This window comes from Astyanax mexicanus, chromosome 5 (assembly GCF_023375975.1).
Source record: "Astyanax mexicanus isolate ESR-SI-001 chromosome 5, AstMex3_surface, whole genome shotgun sequence".
NCBI lineage: Eukaryota > Metazoa > Chordata > Actinopteri > Characiformes > Acestrorhamphidae > Astyanax > Astyanax mexicanus.
In genome coordinates, this window is record NC_064412.1 from 13,231,215 (window position 1) to 13,254,423 (window position 23,209).

At 39.5% G+C, this 23,209-nt stretch overlaps 2 protein-coding genes across 2 annotated transcripts in view; one reads left to right on the top strand and one right to left on the bottom strand.

Annotated features, from left to right (window-relative positions):
* The window catches only part of cfap100 (cilia and flagella associated protein 100), a 91,188-nt gene that overhangs the window by 14,785 nt on the left and 53,194 nt on the right, over positions 1 to 23,209 (bottom strand). The window lies entirely within an intron of this gene.
* On the top strand, positions 8,488 to 21,604 carry LOC103022786 (Krueppel-like factor 15). Its single transcript, XM_007253315.4, has 3 exons — positions 8,488 to 8,667; positions 10,422 to 11,933; positions 18,868 to 21,604. Exons 2-3 carry the CDS (start codon positions 10,609 to 10,611, stop codon positions 19,034 to 19,036), a joined length of 1,494 nt encoding a protein of 497 aa, XP_007253377.3. The 5' UTR covers positions 8,488 to 8,667; positions 10,422 to 10,608; the 3' UTR covers positions 19,037 to 21,604.

Consider the following 23,209-nt stretch of genomic DNA (forward strand, 5'->3'; position numbering starts at 1 on the left):
TGGATTACTGCTGTAGTGTTCTGTGAACATCTAAAATAATCTAAAATAGCAGAGAATAAGGATGATGGACATGTCCAAGAATAGTGATGACTCTGGGATGCTGTGTGTGTCTTTGGCTGGTTCTTACACATAGCAACACCAAAACATCCCACAAGAGGCCTGGTGTTAATTGATGTGTTTATCTGTGAGATGGTGTGGGCTGCAATGAGATGGATTTGTTTACAGCTTATGATGATGTTTGTTTTCATTTGTTTCGAAGCTCATGAATCAGGCGTCTGAAGTGTTTGTTAAAGCAATAGTGGGTGATTTTGTTGAAACCAGTAGTGTAAACCCCAAAATCCCACCCAATTGAGGTCTATTAAATTAATCCTTCATACGTGTGGAAGCTGAAGAATCATTGTCAAATGATCATTACTAATCACAAAAAACACTGACAATATCTGCATTATAGTTTTGAGTCAAACACAAACACAGACAGATACATACAAGATAAACACAGCTAGCTAAGTTAGCTAACAGCTATAATTAGACCCTGCCCACAATGTAGGCGGTATTATAACATAACATAGGTTATTTTCTCTCACTGTTTTTGTCTGCAGCAGCTTTTCTGGAAGCCTCTCCATCCATATGAGATGCAAACATGACTAAAATGGCTATACTCCCTCTAAAACACTGTGTGTATTAGCCTATCACAGTAAGCTAACACCTTAAAAGAATTGTCATGAGATGAAAAAAAAAATGTCATGAGATGCAAACATGACTAAAATGGCTAAACTGACTTTCAAGTAGCAAGTGTATTTATTAGTCTTATCATGGGAAGCTAACACCATTAAAAATTGTCCAAATCTCCATAAATTAATCTCACACACAGATCCAGAAACCGTTTTAAACAAGATAGAAATGCCACTATATTGGCTAAAATAAGAATTCAGGTTTCACCATAAACAAGACAAAACTGGTAAATATCTGCTCAACAGCATCACTTTCCAAGCTACTGGATAAACCTCATCAGTTTTCATTCCAGTTTGACTTTATCCTAATCTAGACTGATTAGTGTCAAAGCCTTCATTTCTTCCTTTCTATCGTTCTTCAAGACTTGCACAGGCCTCCCCTGACACGTGAAGCCAGCTACCACCTTCTTTAGAACCCCACTGATGCAGTATCACTGGGAGGCCACCATGCTCAGAGAATAGCACAGAGTCCCATCACTAACGTATCAGCTGACAGATGCCTGTGCTAAACACCATCACCCTAAGAGTGAAGAAGGAAGAGAGCGCCATCTACCCACCCCAAAGACAGCAAGACCAATAGTGCTCGCTCGGACTCCGGCTGCTGATGGAAAACAGTATGATCCAGGATTTAAACAAGCTATCCTCTAATTATGGTGACAGGGCCTTAGTCCACTGGACCACTCTTCTTATCTAACATCAAGTGAACTTTGCTTATAAATGTAAAGGTTTTATTGAAAGGTTAATATAAATATGCCAGTGGCCCAGTTCTTCAACATGTCCGAGGAGAATGGCCAACATTGCTTTCAGTAATACAGATATAAAGTTGCCAGTAAGTCTCTTAATGACAAGGTAGAGAATATGACCCTGCCATCCATTACTTGCAATGAGAAACTGTACTAGACCTCAGGCCACAGGCATGCGGCTATGAGGCAATGGCATAATCAACTTCAGCAGTTAAAGGAATAGTGTTCACAAATATACTCTTAATCTGAAAGTAGTCAGTTAATACATGTTTGAGTGTCCAAAGCTCTTCCTTTAGCTTTATTATAAAACTATTAAATGACGTGTCTTGACATGTGACATTCACGTACTGAATAGCAATATTGCTACACATATTTATGTGTAACAGTATGTCATATAGGATCACAGAATAGATAAAAAGGTTTGTTACAGTTTGAGGCAAGTGTGTGATGTCTAAATCATAGGGTACCATTATTCTTAGCCACATTACCCTTTAAAATCCAGTGCAGAAAACCTTGGCCACTGAACAACTACACGTTTGAGGAATGCTTTATATATAGGTTGTTTATTATACCAAAATAAAATGTGCTACTGTGAATAAGAAATCTCAAAATAAAACATTGGCTCCAGAGGTATTGTCTATCTGCTGGATAACTTGTGTATGAATGTTACTTTGCTTAAGCTTGTCCCTGGTGGCTTTACTAGGACTGAGCATTGTTCAGAAACTGGATAGTCCTGGCAATTTAATTTGCTCTGTAAAGCACGCATTGTTTCCCTGATATGGCCTTTTCTTACTCAATATCTTAACTGCTGCATCTGAACTTTCTATTAACTCTCCAGCTTAGGAGTGGTTTTGATAAAGAACTGGACTTTCAGCAACCAAACCGCTATTTGGATCTGAACTTGCTTTCTCCTTCTAGCTACAAATGTCTTGCTCGAACCCAGAGGAGAACTCCAAGGGTGATGGACTTACAGTTGTATCTATTTCCGCTGTAAGTCTTTAAGAATCTTTAGAATTTTGGATTTCATGTCTTTTAAATCCACAGCACTGTGCCAGTTTTAATTAATTTAAGTAATTATTTATTTTTGATATATAGGCCATACAATTAGTCTCTGCCCAATTTTATGTCTGAGTTTATTTCACTAATTGCCTTAGAATTTACTTCTTATTGATTTGCCTAGACACGATTTTTCCCGTTTAATCTTTAAAAAACTGTCTTTTTATTTAGATCTCCTGAAGTAGTCCTTTTTACAGTTCTCTTATAGTCAGATATTTTGGTGCCACTGCCCCCAATGCTGCACTCTTAAAAATAAAGTAGCTACAAAAGGTTAATTTAGTGACATTGCATAAAAATCACTTCTGGTTCCAGGAAGAATCATTTTGTGAAATTGATAATAGATAAAAAAGACCTAAAGTGTCAAGAACATTTTAAAGGTTTACAAAAGGTGTGTAGAGGTTCCTTTTCTATTATAAAGGTTCTTTTACACACAAATCTCTTTTATAAAATGATTCTTGATGTGAACAAAATGTTTCTTTAACACGTAAACTCTTTATAGCACTTTTGTGTTTAGAAGTGTATCTGGTATTTTTTACCTCAGTACCCTCTTCACAAGTATTTCATACTCTTTTATGTTAAAACATATGACACACCTGGATAACACCTGGGCCCAGTTTTCCAAAAAGCATATTAGCATTAAGAACATCTTAACATGGGGAGAGTGCTCTGTTTGATGATTGCTGAACTATATAAGAATCATGTTGAACTAAGAAGCTTTTGGGAAACCCACCCCGGTTCATGTCAAGGCATAACACTACCACAATCTACCAGTTCCATCCATCCATTTATCCACCCATCCATGCATGCATGCATAATTTTATTCACTTTCATATTCAAATTTATTGGGCAAAAGGCAAAACAGCAGTTCATATCAGGTTAATTATTTCCATTCTATCGACCTACTACCTTGACTGTATTTTACTATGCATAATGTTGGATTTTGTTTTGCATGCATGGCTCAAAATGAAACCCTGAGCGTGTAAGAGGGGCTACAGAAATTAAAGTATAATTATTGTCAAAATACATTAAATGAAAATGCCCTTGCTACTGTTTTCTGTTGTAGCAGTTTAGCATCTCTAGTCTGGATGCCAGTGGTATCATCACTGCTGCACTCTGATTAAAAGCATTTTGCTGCGGGCATGAGTGTGTCTGTGTGTAACTAGGGCAAAGGCAAGAGTCTAATCCCAGCGATAGACGGTCTGTGATTGCAGTGTTAAAGTGAGGGGGCTCTCAGTGTCTGGTCACTGTAATCCCTCCACCAGTGAGACCCTTAGTGCAACTCAACATGCAGTACAGCTGTGTGTTCTGCGCATTAGAAGGTTAGACCAGGTCAGAGGAAAACTGCCTTGGCTGCCATTTCCACTGTTGAGCAACATGGGTGATAATGGAACTAGTTGCACAATTATCATTTTATTGGATGCACCTGCTTTGTCTTTACATTTGCTGGCCATTTTACCAGAAACAACTACTATTTACTGTGTAGTATACAAGTTGGTTATTTATGCCTTGTCCCCTTAATGAATCTATTATGAGGCTTTACCTATCAGTGACAAAACATTTACTCAACTTTACTCCTAAAAGTATAGGTGCTACAACAAATGGTTCTTTGAGTGATGCAATAAAAGAACCCCTTTTGGATCATCTAATATAATGTTTATAGTACAGATGTACAAGTAATTAACCTTTGAACTGGAAAAGAATCATTATATTAAGCACACCGGTGCATAGAAGTGTACAGTGTGTTTCGAAATGGTACCACTGGTTACAGGATCACACACAAATGTATTGGTCATGTCTTGGTGGAGACGTCCAATTAATTAGCCCTATGGTCTCCTGGACAAACAGTTTGTCGTCACGTGTTACACATCCAGAAGGTCTGATTTCACAATGTGAGGTGGAATTTTGTACTATGGCAGATCAAACTTTGGTCTTCACTACAGGCATTTTAACAAGATAGCATTATGTTAATATTGTCCCACAACCAGCTGCTCAAGCTTTTCTAAATACACCCTCTAAATACACTATTTCAACAGGACAATGCTTGTCTGCATACTGCTGCTATCTTGTCATGCCAAGAGCTTGCCATGAAGACACTGATTCAGTAAGCATTTTATTTCCATTATTGGTTAGCATATAAAAATCCTAATTTCAGATCCAAAAACTCCATAATTCACCCAAACACCACAGGGCATATCCATGCACTTGCTGTGCAGCCCTATTAATCAGCTCACTGTTTTCAGTTGTGGGTATTTTTGTGCGCCTCAGTGGGTGTGGAGGAAGCAAAAGGCCAAATTAAAACACCCTCCTAGACAATTATGTGGATACGGCTAATTAGATTCACCAAGAATAACCTTGAGATGGGATGCGTTCTCATCATAGAGAATAGCAAAAACAAACAGCATGTTTAAGTGTAAAGTAATGACAGCTACTGGTATGTTTCTGCCTGAGTTAGCCTCGACATGCAGGATGACCTGTGATTACCCCTCCCCTGTACACACTGACCTGTTTTGACCTTTATGTTATGTTATTATGCTTGTCCTGGTTGGAATGTTGATGTTGGGTCTCCCGTCAATCATGGTTGACCCTATGCATCGGCCTTTGCGTGTCTTACTGATAAGTTAAGGCCAACAACACTGTGCCCTCTATAGTACTGCTGTCAAACATATAGTATGTTTAAGACTCTTTTTCTGTGTTATATAATCCACTATTAATACAGATATGACAATACCTAAAATAATGACACTCACAGTAATGGCATCTCTCATGTGGCTCAAACAGACATAACTAAAGCATGCAGTGTTCTTGCTCACACTTAAAAAAAATTATGCATGACGAAATGGAAGGACTTCCCCATCACATGATGTTTGCAGGCTCACGAACAGTGAGTGCTTCATTTTCTCAGACACTGGAGGGCTAAAGCATTACTAGAATTTAAACTAATGACCTCCTGATAATCAAACACTTGTGCCATTCTAGAGCATAGGGAAACCATGCATATTTCAGAGCTGGCTGTCACAAGAGATTTAATAATGGAGTGCCAAGCTTTAACTAGGGGGTGTAGCAATAAGCCTCACAGGAGAATAAAAAATATCTTTATTATGAATAAAGGTTAAATTAAAGCCAACTATTTCGAGAAATTGTCTCATAGCAGTATGTTTGTATTTGGTACGGATATCTTATAACTTAAATATTACCCAAATATGGTGTAAATCAACAGGTGAATACAAGTCTAACAGTGGTGGACAGCTATCTCTAGTCAGTCAAAACCAACTTTTTAAACTATTGAGCATAATATACAGTATCTCAAAGTCAAAGTCAAAGTGGTTTTTATTGTCATTTCAGCTATATACAGAGTACACAGTGAAACGAAACAACGTTCCTCCAGGGACCATGGTGCACATAAACACAGTGTAGACAGAACAATAAGTGCAACAGTACAAAAGTGCAGACAGACAATACAACACAATACAGACAAAGAATAATAAATAACAAGACAGTGTGCAAATTTTGCAGTGTGCAAAAAAGACCAGTGAGGTAGTAATTACCTCTATTACACAGTGTGCAATAGAGTCCAGTGAGGTAGTATGGTTTTTAGTGCTTTCCATTTTCTGGGGTAAGTGGGGTAAGAGTGTGTGTGCATGTACAGAAAAACCATCAGTTCAGTCTCTGCAGTTGAGGAGTCTGATGGCTTGGGGGTAGAAGCTGTTGCAGAATCTGGTCGTGCTGGACCGGATGCTGCGGTACCTTCTTCCCGAAGGCAGGAGGGAGAACAGTTCGTGTGAGGGATGGGTGGGGTCATTCACAATGCTGGTTGCTTTGCGGATGCTGCGGGTGGTGTAGATGTCCGTGATGGAGGGGAGAGAGACGCCGATGATCCCCTCAGCTGTCCTCACAATACGCTGGAGGGTCTTGCGGTCAGAGACGGTGCAGGTCCCAAACCAGGCAGTGATGCAGCTGCTCAGGATGCTCTCAATGGTCCCTCTATAGAAGAGTGTGAGGATGGGTGGAGGGAGACGGGCCTTTCTCAGCTTCCGGAGGAAGTAGAGACGCTGCTGGGCTTTCTTGGCTGTAAAGCTGGTGTTCAGGGTCCAGGTGAGGTTATCTGCTAAGTGGACACCAAGGAACTTGGTGCTCTTAACAATCTCCACAGAGGACCCGTCGATGTTGAGTGGAGAGTGGGTGTGTTGTGCTCTCCTGAAGTCAATAACCATTTCCTTTGTCTTATCCACATTCAGGTGAAGGTTGTTGACTGTACACCAGTCTGTCAGCCGCTGCACCTCCTCTCTGTATGCTGACTCGTCGCCTTTGGTGATGAGACCCAGCACGGTTGTATCATCGGCGAACTTGATAAAGCTGTTAGAACTGTGTTTTGCAGCACAGTCATGAGTCAGCAGGGTGAACAGCAGAGGACTCAGGACACTGCCCTGGGGGGCCCCAGTGCTCAGTGTGATGGTGCTGGAGGTGCTGCCCTTATATCTTATAATTTATACACCTCATTTCAAAGGTTTCAAACATAAAACATGTTTAATGTATGAAATAAAAAACTGTAGCCCTCAGCTATACAACAGGCCTACAACAGGTCTAACAATATCCATGTTTCGCAGAGATGTTTAGTAACAAAAGTAGAACTACTTCACTACTGTACTTATGTACTTAAATGCTGTATATGCAGTATGTTTTTCATGTGTTGCCATGTTAGTCGTTACAGTTATAAAAATATAACGAATCATTCCAAACCCACATTATCAGTAGATGCTCTGCACTTTAATGAAGCTGCTCATCATTAAGTGAATTAAGCCACCAAGCTGCCTTTCACTCTAAAAACTTCCCACTGCTTTCTGTAATAACTAGAGAACAAACTACTGTACTTTTATTTTCAGTACTTGATTACTACAAAAAATGTTGAATACTTTAATGCTTCAGTGTGCAGTGTAAAAAACACTTGAACTTCTACTCAAGTCACTTTTTTGATAGAGCATTTGTTCTTTTACTCTGGGTCTGGGTCACTAGTATTTCATACTAGTCTGATGTTTCATAGTCCAAGGAGTTGTGAAAAGGTACATTTACCACAGTGTGCAGCCCGAGAGTGACATATCTATCTACAATCTAGTTGAGGCTTTATGAAAAAAAATCAGTGAATTTTTTACATTTACACTGTCTATTATTGATGGCAGACAGTATGACCCCAGGTATTTCATGTTTTGTCTGCTTAACTTAATATTTTTTAATATACATTTATTTCTGCATATACATTCATTTCTATTGCCATTGCCATTCTCACAACAGCAAGGATACCTGGAATGAAGTTTCATTTGAAGCATTTAACAGTATGTGGTCACTGATTTGACCACTTAGTTGAATCCCTTCATTTATTCGGTTTGATAATTGGCGGCCATCATTGTCTAACTGATTCTGCAGTTTAGCTCTGTAACTGGACCTCACAAACTAACCACGTAAACTAGCTGAATATCCTTGGTCTTGTGCACATGAACACAGTGTGCATTACATCTGTTTGTACTGCTCTGTATTTTTGGATCACACCCAGCCTTAGTGCTCAAACATGGACTCCTGGGGGAGCTTTCGTGGAAGTGGCATAAACAAAGCCCCATTTCCAAATTACAGTGAAATCAGTGTTTTTAAGTGCAGTTCTGCAACATTAGTGTCAGTAGAGTTAATGCTTGTGCTCCAAGCAGATAATGAGGGGAAGGAAATGATGGAAACTGCCTTTCCCCTCTCCCCATGCAGCATTCAACACACACACACACACACATACACACCTCCACGCACAAACACACAGGAGCCCCTTTCTCTGACGACAGCAGAGATGACCCGCCCACCCAGGCACAGCAGCGGACCAATCAGAGCGCGCCATCGGGACGAGCCTTCGCAGCCTGCCTCTCATTCTCGCCTCCACAAACACAGAGTGGAGTCACGTGACCCCGATATAGTACAACCAGCGTGCCGTGTGGATCCAGCCAGTCTGTAGCAACACGGCGCGGCGTGGCTCGAGGGCGCCTTACTCATTGAGAGCGCGCGTGCTGTTTGTTGGTTTTTTAAACACATTCTCTTTTTTTTTTCTCTTGCACCGGAATGCATCATTTACACGAGGATATATCCGTGCTTTCTGCGAGGAAAAGGTAAGGCGCTCGCGCGTTTGCAACCTCCGCGCGCGCATGAACTTGGCACATTCTGCGCGAGAGCATGGGCGTGCGCGTCCACGCTGCTGTCGTACACTGCTCTGCAGCAGCAGCAGCTCGCGCGCTGCCCAAGACGAAAACATGTTTACGTGAAAGCGAGCTCGAGCCCCTTTCACGCGCTCACTCACGCAGACGCCTCGCGACGGGGGCGTGATCGCGACACGCGGTTCTTGTTTTGAAGATAAATCGATGTAAAGGGCGCAAATTATTAGCGAACACACCGATTCGTCGCGTTTGCAGTGGTGATCTTGTAGAAAGCGAGCGAATCGTGCAAATGTGCTCGCCACGCGGTAGAGGACATTTTATGCGCGTTTTTTCTTTCACAGCTTTTTTTTTCATTTTTGCATTCGTGCAAATGGTAATTGTATGAGAAAATCGAAGCACAAACTAAAAAAAAAATCCCAAATCAAATTAATTACAGCAATAAACACGTGCATTCATGTATAATAATAATAAAAAACAGCCTTAACCATTCTCGTGAATAGTTTGACATTCTAAAACGTTGCAGGGTACGACTGAAAACGCATAAACAAAAAATAAACCAATTAATGAAATAAACGCGTGCATGTAATAATATAGATAATATAAGGAGTCACCAATAGGTTTTCCACATTAAAATCAGAAATCATGCATGTTCATGAATTGGTGATTAAGACGTGTTCAATTATAATTAACAAAAAAAAAGACAATGTTTTTGGGGTCTGCGTGGCGCGTGCGGCCGATAAAACGCGCTCTGAGCCTCGCGCGCTCTTTCATGTTAATCATGTTGACAGTTAGTGAGTGTCGCGCGGAGGTTACTGTCGGTCACTGGCTGCTGGAAAATAAACTACGCTGGCCGTCGTGGAGGGGCGCGTGTGTGCAGCTATTCAGTCATTCAACAGCTACACAGCTCTGTTATAGAAACCATTGAGCTTACTCTATCTTACCCTATGATAGAAAACCTCTTGGAATGTTAGAATAAAAACAGTAAAAATTACAGATTCATGTTTATTTATTAAGCATTTTAGTAGTATAACACTTTAACTGATATAACACTTTGAGAAGAACCACTATTTGGTTTTCTGTTGTCTACAGTCATTCTAGCTACCCATAAAGAAGTCCAATATATGGTATGTAAAAAATATATACGATATGTCTAGAACATTCTCTATGTCCCATGTTAAAGAATAGTCAATTTAAAAAAAGCCAGCATGTATGTTACATACATTTTTGTATGTGAAAATGAGTGTTGTATGCAAATACATTCCATATATTTGAAATCTATTAGGGCATACCCAATGGTGTATTTTTAAATCTGTTATTTTTAATCTTGTCAACTCTTTCCAATAAAAGTGTGCTCTTCAGGAACACTACTGTAGCTCTGCCCACATGCGCTCTGGAATGAAAACACTCACGAGTTCCATATTTCACATACTTAAAGAGCAAAGCACAAGCGTCACAGTTTAAGACTGGGAGGTAGCTGAGGAAACTGTTTATTAATCACAAGGTACTAACAGGCCAGTTCATGTCTCCACTTGCATATTCAGGCTGCAGGCCATGTTTCATAGGTAGATGAGTAAAATGTAAGTGGATTTTTTTTGTGAGTTGGAACCAGAATATTTATATATTAACTTTTAAAATATCACATATTCCAACTGAGAAAACACAATGTTCAGACATATCTAACATTCTTTTTTTTTACTCTCTGTGTGTAGGTTCAACCTGGATTTTTCCTGTATGTGAAAAGCATGCCACTTCTTCTTGTTGTGAGAGGGCATTCTCACTTCACTTGGACTCCTTGACTTCCTCATAATCGGAGGACTAGTCAGGTTATTGGGAATCTACCTTTAAAAAATGGACAAACTCATTCATATCTAATTTATTAGAGGGCTGATCCAGGGAATGGTGGATTACACTCTCAATATTGCGGAGAACTTCTTGTCTTACGTTGACATAGACCCTGCTTCACCTGTTGTGTACCATTCGTCGGACATGGTGTTAGACTCAAGCAGCTACCAAGTGATGCCTTCGCCATTTTCTGAGGACGACCTCAGTGACGCATCGAGTCTGCGTTCCTGCTCCTCGCCAGATTCCCAGGTCCTCAGCTCCAGCTATGGCAGTTCGTCTAGCGCTGAGAACCAGGACAGCATTCTCAACTTTCTGCTGTCCCAGGCTTCTTTGGGTAATGGTACCAATGCCGAAGTGAGCCCTGGAACCCCAACCACTTTAGCAAGTGTCCTCTGGAACTCACAAAGGGAGAATGTAAAGGAAGAGAACTTTGACTTTCCGATATGGTCCTCAGCAAACATGGAGGCATCTGTTGAGCCCTTCCAGCCCACTCTGGAGGAAATTGAAGAGTTCCTAGAAGAGAACATGAGTGGAGTGGTGTCCCTTAAACATGAACCTAGAGAGGGTGGCTCACCCTTAGGGCTGGAGCTAGAGCTTGACCTTGGGATGGCAATGGGAGTGGAGGCTATGGAGGAGGCCTCACCCATGGCGCCTGAGACAAGCACCACTGGATCACAGCAAAATTCCGACCAAACCGTCCCAGTGGCTGATCTTCCAGGGAGCTCTGAATCTGCTAATGAGACCAAAAGCATGCACAGTAGCCCAGGTACTTCTGGTACAATAGCACACGCACAGGGTATTATAAAGAAGGAGGCACAAAGTACATCTGTCTCCACTAAGAATGAAACTAGCTCCAGTACCAAGAGTGATAACAGCGGCAGCACTGGAGTACCAGTAATTCTCCAAATCCAACCAATTCAGATCAAACAGGAAAATCAGGGAGCTAATGTGCCAGCCACCCTTTCCCCAGCAACTCAGTCTCCAGCTGCTGCAGACATCAAAATTGCCCAGCTGTTGCTGAACATCCAAGGGCAGACCTTCGCACTGGTCCCTCAGTTTCTTCCCACCGCTGGCTCCTCAGCTTCCACCTGCCTCAGTGCTTGCACTAAGTTTGTGCGGATAGCGCCTGTGCCCATTGCAGCGAAGCCTATTGGTAGCGGAGGGGATGGTGTTGCCTTGGGTGGAATCCAAGAAGGACTCTTAGCTGGAGGAGCGCAGAAGTTCCCCAAGAATCCAGTGGCAGATCTTATCAAAATGCACAAGTGCAACTTCCCAGGCTGTGCCAAGATGTACACCAAGAGCAGCCACCTGAAAGCGCACCTGAGAAGACATACTGGAGAGAAGCCCTTTGTCTGTAACTGGCCTGGCTGTAGATGGAAGTGAGTGCCTGTTCATTTTGATGGGTTTGGGGCTGGGGCTCCCTGAGGGAGCGTAGAAGGATAGTGATTAAATTACTATTGCAAATGATCCTGAAATTAGGGCTTCTAACTAACAATAGTCTGTCAAATGTAAATTGGACACTAGAGACAGATCTCAGACGTAGACGCTGACCACTGGAGACATGTCTCGGTCATTGGTTATTATTGGGTTTGTTTTGTCCTGACAGTAGTTCCACTTCAAGCACAAGTTGGATCTGCAAACACATTCTCTTCCAGGTCACTGGATCTTTTGATCACGTCACTTTCTTTCAGTGACTGAGACTACACAAGCAAACATACAATCTCTTTTTTATTGAAAGTTACATTTATTTTAGGTTGTTAAGTGGTATTCTACAATATGTTTACACTGTACACCCATAAAAAGAAGGGTTGTAACAGCATTTTTATTAAAGATAGGATATAGAACGGTCACAAGAACATGACAACCGTTCCAAATCTCCCATATGAACAACATGTAGTGCAAGTGTACATGTTATGGAGGCTGTATGTAATGTTTAAAAGCTTCTTTAAATAGCCATATACTTACTTTGCAATACTATTAAGTTTTTAGAGGGTTCTTTGACTTCCAGAAATGAATGTTGCCTTTGCTAGACTCTTATTTAGACATATCTGAGGTCTTTTAACCACTCTTCCCTAAAAACAAGACACAGTTCATACAGTTCTAGTACTGTCCACCTGTATACTGTGTAAACTGTATACTGTATACTGTGTTTGTTGTTGTTGGTTTTCTAATCTTCTAATCTTTGAGCGCACTTAATAGATACAGAAATTCCTTCCAATTCCTTATTGAAGGTTTAGAAAGTATGTTTGGAAGGTATTGTCAAGCCAAGCCTTTTTGTTCTCATGGTTTGCAGTAAGTGAAATAAAAAAAAAATGAGTATAGTATCAATAGTATCAATATTTCATGTTTATTTATCAAGGGAGAAGAAAATTAATGAGATGTTGAATGGGTGACCAACAGGGGGTATGTAATTCAATATTGAATTAGACAGATACTGTATGAAGATACAAAGGAAAGAAATGCACATTTTGAAGAACAGAGTAGAAATAAACAAGCCTATGCTATAGAGTGGAGATGTGTGCTATGACGTGGATTGGCATTTCCCTGCAGTATGTAAAATGAAACAGATACACAGCATGTGGTCTGAAGTCACATGTGTGCTGGACTCTTGCTGAGAGTGGTCAGCTATACTGTGTTTGTGTGTGCCTTACAGTAACAGATCTATTGTCTAGTGTTGCTATTGGTGTGCTCAGGGTCTGCTGTGTTGTTGAAACAGTATTAGTATCCAGTTTAGGAGAGTTACGCCCAAAACCCAAGAATGTGTGTGGCAGCACTCTCTGAGGGAAAACATCTCATTATGAACAAGGATTCAATCACAGTGTAGGTTGGAGTGTTTAGTATTTACTTTTGGTTGTGGGTTAAATTATCTGATTAGTAGAAGAGAAGTACTGAAAATAGAATAGAAAGTTCTGGAGCAGATAAACATGAACCTCTTGGCACTATGTCTAATGCCAGGCATGGTCTAGAGGGGTAACAGGCCCCCCAGCATTGAGCTGTGGAGCAGTGTGTTCTAAGAAACTGTGTTCTATGAAATGACCGTTTTCCATCCAATACATTTGGGATGAGATGAGGTGTGGTGAAGTGGTGATCATCCATCATCATGATCTCACTAAACCCTTCCGTCTTGTTGCTGAATGCAATCATATTCTCACAGCAATTTTCCAAAATCAAGCAGAAAGCCTTCTTAGGACAGTAGGTACAGTTACTCTAACAAAAGTAGCATTTTTAATACCCTTAATTTTAAAAGAAATAAATGAGCAGACGTCCCAATACTTTTGTCCATTTACTTTATCAGTGAGTTTATGTGAGCTGTGGTTACACATATTAATCTCTACAGACTCTGCAGAGAGTGTGTTACCTTGGACTTCAGCTAAGGAACAGATGTGGTGAGTTTAGTTAGACACAACTACTGAGACTAAGAAACAGTTCCAAGGTTTTTTCCTTATATGTTACATACACAGCAAAACACTCCAGAAAGCAAGTGTTCACTGGAAAACCAGACAAGTTATACATATATACTCAAATGGTTTGGGGAAACTGCCATACAATTGTATTAACTTAAATAACCAAATTGAGTGTATTACAATGCACCTATTAAGTAAATTAAATGAACTGTACTTATTCTACTCTATTTAAGCTGCTTATAAATCTGGACTTTAAATCCTCTATCCAGTCCTGGTATTGATGGCATATCTTTGCATTAGTGGCCACTGTAGCATTCAGGCAACATAAAGGCACAGAAATCAGCAGCACAGAAAATGTTTAATTGCTCTTACAGCCATTAACACTGAGGCCAGTCAGCTGTACCACAATATATAACACAAATAACATACACATAGGGGAAGGCAGCCTTGGGGGAATGACTACACACTGACATGTAATATGCAAATATATGGTCCCAGAAGCTAATGGGAAAAGTATTTTACTCAAGACACTGCTGAAATATAAGGCACATCCAAAAGTTTAGCATATTCTATTGAAACAACTTTGATCACTGCTGTTGGTATAACTCAACTGAATAAATTCACCTTAACTCAAAATAGGCCAAATAGTTCTTATACATTTGGTCTAATCAGCTTTAGTGATCGCAATTTTCTGTATGTATGTTCATCATTTTATTTTTTAATTTATTCTGTCAATTGTCTTATTATAAATATTCACATATGAATCTATGCAGAAATAGTTAATCAAACTAATTTTCACCTGCATTTCAGATACAGAAGTTGGTATAACTTATAGTACAGACCTTTTAGTTGTTTTTGTGTGTGTGTGTGTGTGTGTGTGTGTGTGTAATGTGTATGGACGGCAAGAAACAAGTTGTTTTCCAGGCCATGAATCTTTGGCAACAAAAGAGGTTCTGTGCAAAAGACAAAAGACAGGCTTTAGATTAGAGAGGACAAAACAGTGTGTGAGTGAGAGAGAGACAGAAAAGAGAGAGAGAGAGAGAGAGAGAGAGAAGGCAGAAAGAGAAAGCGAGTGTGAGGGAGAGAAGAGAGACAGAGAAAAGGAAGAGAGTGAGGGGGGAGACGGGGTCTGTTTCAGGTTAAAAACTGGCCGGTGGTGAGAGAACAAAGAGCCTGTACTGAATAGTTACCATGACTGTGAGAGTGGAACGCCTACTGCTCCTGTGCTCTCTCTCTCACACACTCTCTCACACACACACACACTCACTTTCTCACACACACATCTAGTATCATGCTCTCACAGATATACACTGAGGCCCATGGTCACTTTTCTATTCCTGAGAGAGAGAAAGAGGGAGAGAGAGAGAAAATAAAGTATGTGTTGTATGTCAAAACGTTTTTAGAGAAAGATTCCACATAAACTATATGGACAAACATCTTGGGACACCTGTTATGTATATTTTTGTTGTGAGGCAAAAAACTTACAATTGTTTAGTCTAGCAATCTGACAGTTGCTCTTGCAGATCAAAAAGCTCAAAATTGGTTGTAATTAAACATTTTTACATTGGATTCTGTATCCTGTAAAGTAATGCATGTATGTTTCCATTACATTTTTATTATTTGCAGTTATAGTGGTGAGTATGACTTTGTGAGTGTAACGTGAGAGAATGTGAGAGATTGTTCTGGAAGCGTATCTCATAGTCCCCTTTAGTGGGTTTTCTCCACTGGGTCTCCACTGGGAAATATCATTACACACTAGCATGAAAAACACACACACACACACACATTATGTGGTCTCTCTAGGAACAGCATTTACTTTATAGCAAGGTCTCTCTCTCTCTCTCTCTCTCTCTCTCTCTCTCACACACACACACACTCTCTCTTTCTTTCACACACACATACACACACACACTCACACATGTTTCAATGGGAGCTTGTGAGAGGGCCTCTTGGCATGCAGATTTCCCTGGAACACACAAGAGCTCTACAGCCCAAAATTCCACTCTGCTTTCGAGGAAGGAATTTTCTAGAAACAGTTTCCTGTCAAAAATGACTAGGCTGTGCTGTAAAAATCAGCAGGCATTCAGCAAAGCTGCAATATAACATTGCCAGCAGACATGCTGACCAGAAGTGCTGGTATAAAACCTGCTGCTTCTAAAAAAGACTAACCTAGAAATTACAGAAAGAGAAAAAACACTTAGCTCAGACCAGAAGTCCATCTACATTCTACACTGTGGTTACATTGTCATTATTCTATTTATATATGTCATAAATACTGGCTTTATAGGAAAGGGAGTATGTGTTGTTAAGTGTAATACATATGGATGTAAAGGGTTTTATTTGGAGTGTTTCGGGGCCATATGCATTGGCCCATTTCTCCTGAAATATCAGCACAGTGTTATGTAACAGTTAACGTGTAACAGATTTTTCATGGTATTTTAATAGAAATATTTTTGGCATGGGTTTGCACCAGGGCAGGGCTTATCATATTGATCTTGAAACTTAATATGCTGTTTGATAGTTATAATGCTGTATCACTGTAATCTTTTTGGCCTACGTTCACAATAAACACAAGGCAAATTCTGGGCTCAGAGATACAAAATCTTGATATTGAGAAATCACTTGATCATACTGAAGGCTGTGCATTAACATTTCACAACATGGAAGATTATTATTGCTCTATTTCTATTCTAGTCAAAAGATTAAATGATAAAATGTTTAGGTGTCTTTTTAAAAACTAAATACAGTCAGGTTTACAGTTTTCCTTTGACCTAAAATGTGTTAAAATTCAACACTTATCCAGAGTAGATACTTGAATCATATTACACAAGTTGTAGTGTTTGGAGTCTTGCCCAAAGGTCTCCAATTGGTGAAGTGTCATGGATTGTCCCTGTTGGGGAATAGCACTTTAGTTTGCAACATAAAGGTCATTGGGCATCTCACATCATCAATCAGTTGAGACACGTTTTATTTCCAAGGTTTTTTAAGGATAAGGACTAGCGGGTTCATGCCCCCTGGTTAGCACTGTGCTAACTGCATGTCTATAACCTCCCATGCTTGCCTCAGTATTAGTATTAGTATTAGTATTAATTCATTGTTTTATAGATCTGATTATGTTGATTCTGTTGTTTTATGACTCAGTGTTACCTAAAAGCACAAATGCATGTTGCTTATCCAGCCATTTTGCCCACAGTCTGACGCCCTGCTGTTAATGAAAAGACTTTACAGAACCTATTGTGTCTTTTGTATGTTTTAATCTTCATTAAGCCTCTCCACCATAGTTATACATGCATGCTTACTGCTTACATAAGACCTTGCACAATGACCTAACACTTTACTACACCCTACACTGTACAATGTATTTTTCCTTATCACACACAAATCAATTTAAATGCCAGAGGCTGTAACAAACAGGTATCTTTATCAGTCTCTTTAGATCTGAGCTGCAAACATCTGAGAACCAAGTGCTGGTTCCAGGCAAACACAGAGGACGGAAAGCAATTATGATCAGTGAATAAATATGAATGCTGGTGATTTGTTTTTTTAGGACATTTAGGAAAGAAAGGGTGGTTATACAGAGCTCACTATATTCCTGTGTGGTACTGTAATAGCATGCCACTGTTTCAACAAGTCAGTTGGTGAAATTTCCTCCTTACCATGTTTACCATGATTAGCTGTGAGTGGTATTTTTTAAAAATGTAGAAAGCATTTAGGAACCACAGCAACTCGGTCACAGAGAAACAGAATCAGCAGACCATCTACAGTTACAGAACAGTACTGACTCATATGATAGCTAGCAATGCAATGGTAGCTATTAGTGGGATGGTAGCTAATAGTGGTATGGTGGCTAAGACCCATATGATAGCTAATAGTGGTATGGTAGCTAATAGTGGTATGATAGCTAATAGTGGTATCGTGGCTAAGACTCGTATGGTAGCTAATAGTGGTATGGTAGCTAATAGTGGTATCGTGGCTAAGACTCGTATGGTAGCTAATAGTGGTATGGCAGCTAATAGTGGTATGATAGCTAATAGTGGTATGGTAGCTAATAGTGGTATGGTAGCTAATAGTGGTATCGTGGCTAAGACTCGTATGGTAGCTAATAGTGGTATGGTAGCTAATAGTGGTATGATAGCTAATAGTGGTATGGTGGCTAAGACTTGTATGATAGCTAATAGTGTTATGGAAGCTAAGATGTGTATGATAGCTAATAGTGGTATGGTAGTAAATAAGTGGTATGGTAGCTAAGACTTGTATGACAGATAACAGTGGTATGGTAGCTAATAGTGGAATGATAGCTTAGACTCATATGATAGCTAATAGGGGTATGGTAGCTAAGACTCATATAATAGCTAACAGTGGTATGGTAGCTAACAGTGCTATGATACCTAAGACTTAAATGACAGCTAACAGTGGTGTGGTAGCTAATAGTGGTATTGTAGCTAAGACTTGTATTATAACAGTGGTGTTATAGTCAAAAATTGTATGGCAATTAGCAGTGGTATGGTAGCTAAGACTTATATGATAGCGAAGAGTATTATAGCAGTTAACAGTGATATTATAGCCAATAGTGATATGATAGCTAATAAATGTTTGATAGGTACAAGTCATATGGTAGCTAAAAGTAGTAGTTTACAGTAGTATGAGGCTGAATTGTTTATTTTTGTATATTATTTCGTAATAACTGTATATCACACAGTGTCACAAGCCATGAGAAAGTATGTTTGACTGGCTATTTAGCCATGCAGTTAGAACTAAGTGCTAAACTTATGATATGAACTTAGGATATCAAACCTCTTTCAGATCATTTTGGTTGATGTATAAAGATTATTTTGTGCTTAGAATAAGATTTCCTAATTGCAATCTCATATGAATGACTTATTCCAATTCTGCTCTGTGTCCACTCCAGGTTTTCCCGCTCGGATGAGCTTTCCCGTCACCGGCGGTCCCATTCCGGCGTGAAACCGTACCAGTGTCCTGTGTGTGAGAAGAAGTTTGCTCGCAGTGACCACCTGTCCAAACACATCAAAGTCCACCGCTTTCCTCGAAGCAGCCGGACAGTCCGTCCAACTGCATGACGAGCCAACTACAAGACTCACTAATGCACAGAGGCAGGGACTGGGAGACAGATCTCCCTGTGTTTGTGTGTGTGTGTATATATATGCACGTGCTATGATTTCGTGAAGGTGTACACACAACCCCCCCAGTGTGTGTGTATAGATGGGAGCGAGGTGACTGATGGAGGTAGCAGGAGAATCAGGCCTGAGCATTTGTTTGACTGCCTTTCACAGACCACAGTGCATGCATACACAGAATCACGACACACAGTCTCCTTCGCCCTTGTATTTATAGTGTTTTAGGTTAAACCTTGGTGACGAAGCATTGGCAGCGGGTCACCTCTGGTGCTACACTTTGTTTGGATTACGAAGAGGACAGGACTGGAATGAATACAGAAACTGCTACTAAGGGATCAGCCTATCCAAATAAGCTATGGGGACACTTTTTTTTCTAAATGACACTAACTTTGAGTGAAGGTTAAGAAGAGCGGAATGACAATAGAAACGCAAAAAAGTCCTATCAGAGACAGTTAGAAAACTAAAATGTGCACAGTGTTGATTGTACATATTTATATGTATGCCTTCAAATCAGTGTTGCCATTTTCTTGTTTTTCTTGTTGAGAGGTGTTTTGTAAAAAAAGATATTTGCATTTTCGTCAGTATCGGCTCTTAACGGCTCTACTGTGTTTCGAAACGTCCTTTTTGGCCTTAGTCAACCACAAAGCTCTTATCTCAGGTGTGGCCTGGGTGCTGGATGAGGGGCTTAAAGGACAACTTGTAAAGCAAGTTATCACATGATTCAGACTGTAATGAAATCAGGGAGATATAGACCATAATAACAGTAATGCACTTAATTCAAATTGTTTGTACGCACATCATTTGTACAGTCATGTAAAAAAAAAAAAACAGCACACCCAATGAAAACCTTTGTTTTATGGATATTAGGACGATATTAAGATATATAAATGAGTATATACAGTAATACAAGGATCATTAGTGCCTTTTGACCCTCAAAACATAAATAAAATGACTTAAAGTTATGAGTTTATCATATTTATAAGACTTCAGACTATACAGACATCATATTGAACCAACTTAATAAGCTTTAATGACAGGGTTGACAACTACAGGGTGAACAGTTTTAGCTAAAATTGGCTTTTGGTGGAAACATGATTGACATGAATTGTTTCATAGATGATATTCTAGAATTTTTTTTTTACTGACAGGGTGGAAAGCATAGGGTTTACATCAAATTTTTAGTAAATGAATATTATTAATTTCTGAACATGCAGTGTGTATCTTCAGTCCCTTAAAAATAAAAAAGTATGACAGTTGTTATAGCTCCATTAAAAAGTTATTTATCATAAATTGTTTTTCACGTGAGGAGAAAAGATATGCTAAGAACACATGCCCAGGTTTTTAAATGTGTTTAAAAAGACAAAAGTTTTCATGGCATGCCTAATTTTTTTCATGACTGTACTGTATAAAAATATAATACAAAGTATAGTACATTAAATCAGCACAAGTATTGGCAAAAATTAAAGAAATCGAAAGACAATCTGTGATTTTTATATGTGTATTACTTGTCGTGAAAGATGCAGCCTACATCTGCAGCTGCTATGTGAGGAACGATGGCACTTAAATAAACTTGATGAGTAAGACTCAGCTCACTCGACATTAGTAAATATACTGGAGCCTTTGGCCCGAGAGCCGGAAATCTCTTTCTTTTATCATTTCTGTGAAAAAAATCTGCCTCAGTACTCCGACCTGTTACTGGATTCCCTGCGTATCATTGTGCCACAGTGGCCTGTCATTGTGTACACTACACCCCCACCCCCAACCCCCTTCTCACACAAACACAATCATGCCCTTCCCAGTGTTTCTGTACCTTTTTAATTATGGTTATGTTACAATGTGAACACTATGTACTGTAACAAGCCAAATATTACACTTCAGCACTTGTCTGGGATTGTTCATGTTCATGCTGGTTAGGAAGGTTGGCGAGGTGCTTGAGGGCAAAACAGTGCTGAGTACTGAAGCTGCATGTGTAAGTCGAGTTTATTATTATTCTAAGCACTTCTGAATCATCTAATAGAGTATGGGGGAATACTTTCTTCCTTGTGTCACTTGTATGTTATCTGTCTGACCAAGGGCACACTATACTGTACATACATTTTGGCATTCCTTCCATTCACAGACTGATTTGTATAAATGCTTGTTGATACACGGGTGTTTTAGGCCACATCCTATGAATGTATGTAAATAAAAGGGACATGTACATAGCTGCATCCGTACAAGAACGAAAGAAAATGAAAGAAGAAGGAAGAAAGAAAATTGGATAGCTAAAAATTGGCAATCATACTACAAGACTGTTTATGGTTGTAATTTTACTGTGTAATCCTAAATGTGTATATAGTAATGTTTCAGTATAAATATATAAATATATATATTTTTCCCCCTTGTACACAAAACCCATTTACAAATAAAACATTGAAATGTAAATAAGTGCTTGTTTCATGATTGCTGTGGGGTTTAAGTTGAAAAAATATAAAGACAAGGTGAATAAAATACTATTATGTGTTAAGAAAATCTTTTGTGGGCTGCAGTCTAGGTAGTCCGGGTCCTCTGTAGGACTGTTCTATGAAGATTCCTCCCTAGTAGTCTATTGATCACACATATGGAACATGTGACTAATGATGAGTCAGTCATGTGTGAAGATCATGTGGTGACATAACAGCATTAAACATTTATAATTTAATTATAATTTTACAAATTAATATTTTAAAATGAAATCAGCTGTTTTTCACCATTTTTACTCAATTGTCTGTTTTTCTTTATCCCTTCATGAATAAAAGGATTGCAAAGGATAAATCAATTACATCCTTTAAATCACTTTAAACATTGAATGCATATACAAAAGGTTATTTAGTCTTCTATAACTTTGCAGCTGAGAAAAGCAGCACATCTGGGCTTTTATCTAGTACCAGCAACACCAGGTTACATTAAGAGGTCTTCATGTTCTCCTAACAACTTCCTACTTGTGATTTTGGCTCTAAAGTACAATCGGACATGTTCAAGTCGTTTTGATCTATTCTTTGACTGCTATGCTTAAAATTACAAAATGTGTAAATGAACAGCAACTAAAGGGAAATGAGACTATGCTTTATTCCAGAAATGGGCTAGAGGGATAAAAAGCCCATCAAGAGAAACTTCTCTGAAAGAGAACATTTGTAGGAGTACATTTTGGGGGAGTTGGGGAGTTGTGGATGAAGCATGGGGTGGTGATAGTTACTTAAACAGAATAAGCAGAATACACACTTTAATACCCTTGATTGACTGAGCAGGTGTTCCAATTGGGTATTGCTCCCCAATGTGAAAGTCACATGGACTAGGACGCAATAACTGTGGGTTCCAGAAAGACTGAACCGGAACAAACCAGTCTTGCTAATGTTTCTCAGAAAAGAACACTCGGAAGACAGAGTCTGGCAACAAGAGTCATTAATGGCAAACAGAGAGTTTCTGCCCATTAAAATGTTAGCATGTGGTCAGCATGTCACATCTTTGGTTTTAGGTGATCTTCCATTTTCAGTTTCTCTCTCTGTATGAGATGCAGAGCACACTGTGGGTGTAATTATGCACAGGCTCAAAATTGCTTAGTCACTGGCCATAAGGACAGAGTTGGAGTGTTATGTTGAAGGGAAAGAGCTGATTTATAGCTGAATGTGCACATTGGCATGACTACATAGGACCGCTCCATGTCGTTTAGGGATTTAAGTTCATGTGCATAATGGATGGAAAAACATGTTGCTCTGAGGGGGTAATTAATAGCTTCAGTTCAGTAAAAACAGCAGGTCTTAATCTTGAACATGTATCTAAAGCCACTGTGCTGTCAAACAGCGCAATAGTACCAATTGTAGCTACAGTATGTATGAAGTCTGACTCCTGTCTGCATGGTTATCTTCTCACCTGTTATGAACCAGTCTAATCTTTTGTCATTGGTCCAACTATTGGGTCTTGAGCTCATATCCTCTGTGATCATGTAATGTGTGTAGCACTCTAACCAGTCCTATCCAGTAATATGTTTTGTTGAGTGTTCATCCAGATATGAAGTCTACCAGACATAGATCTGATTAAAGTTGACTAATTTCTTTTTTATGATCCAGGTCACAGATGGTCTGCTGACACAGCATGGAA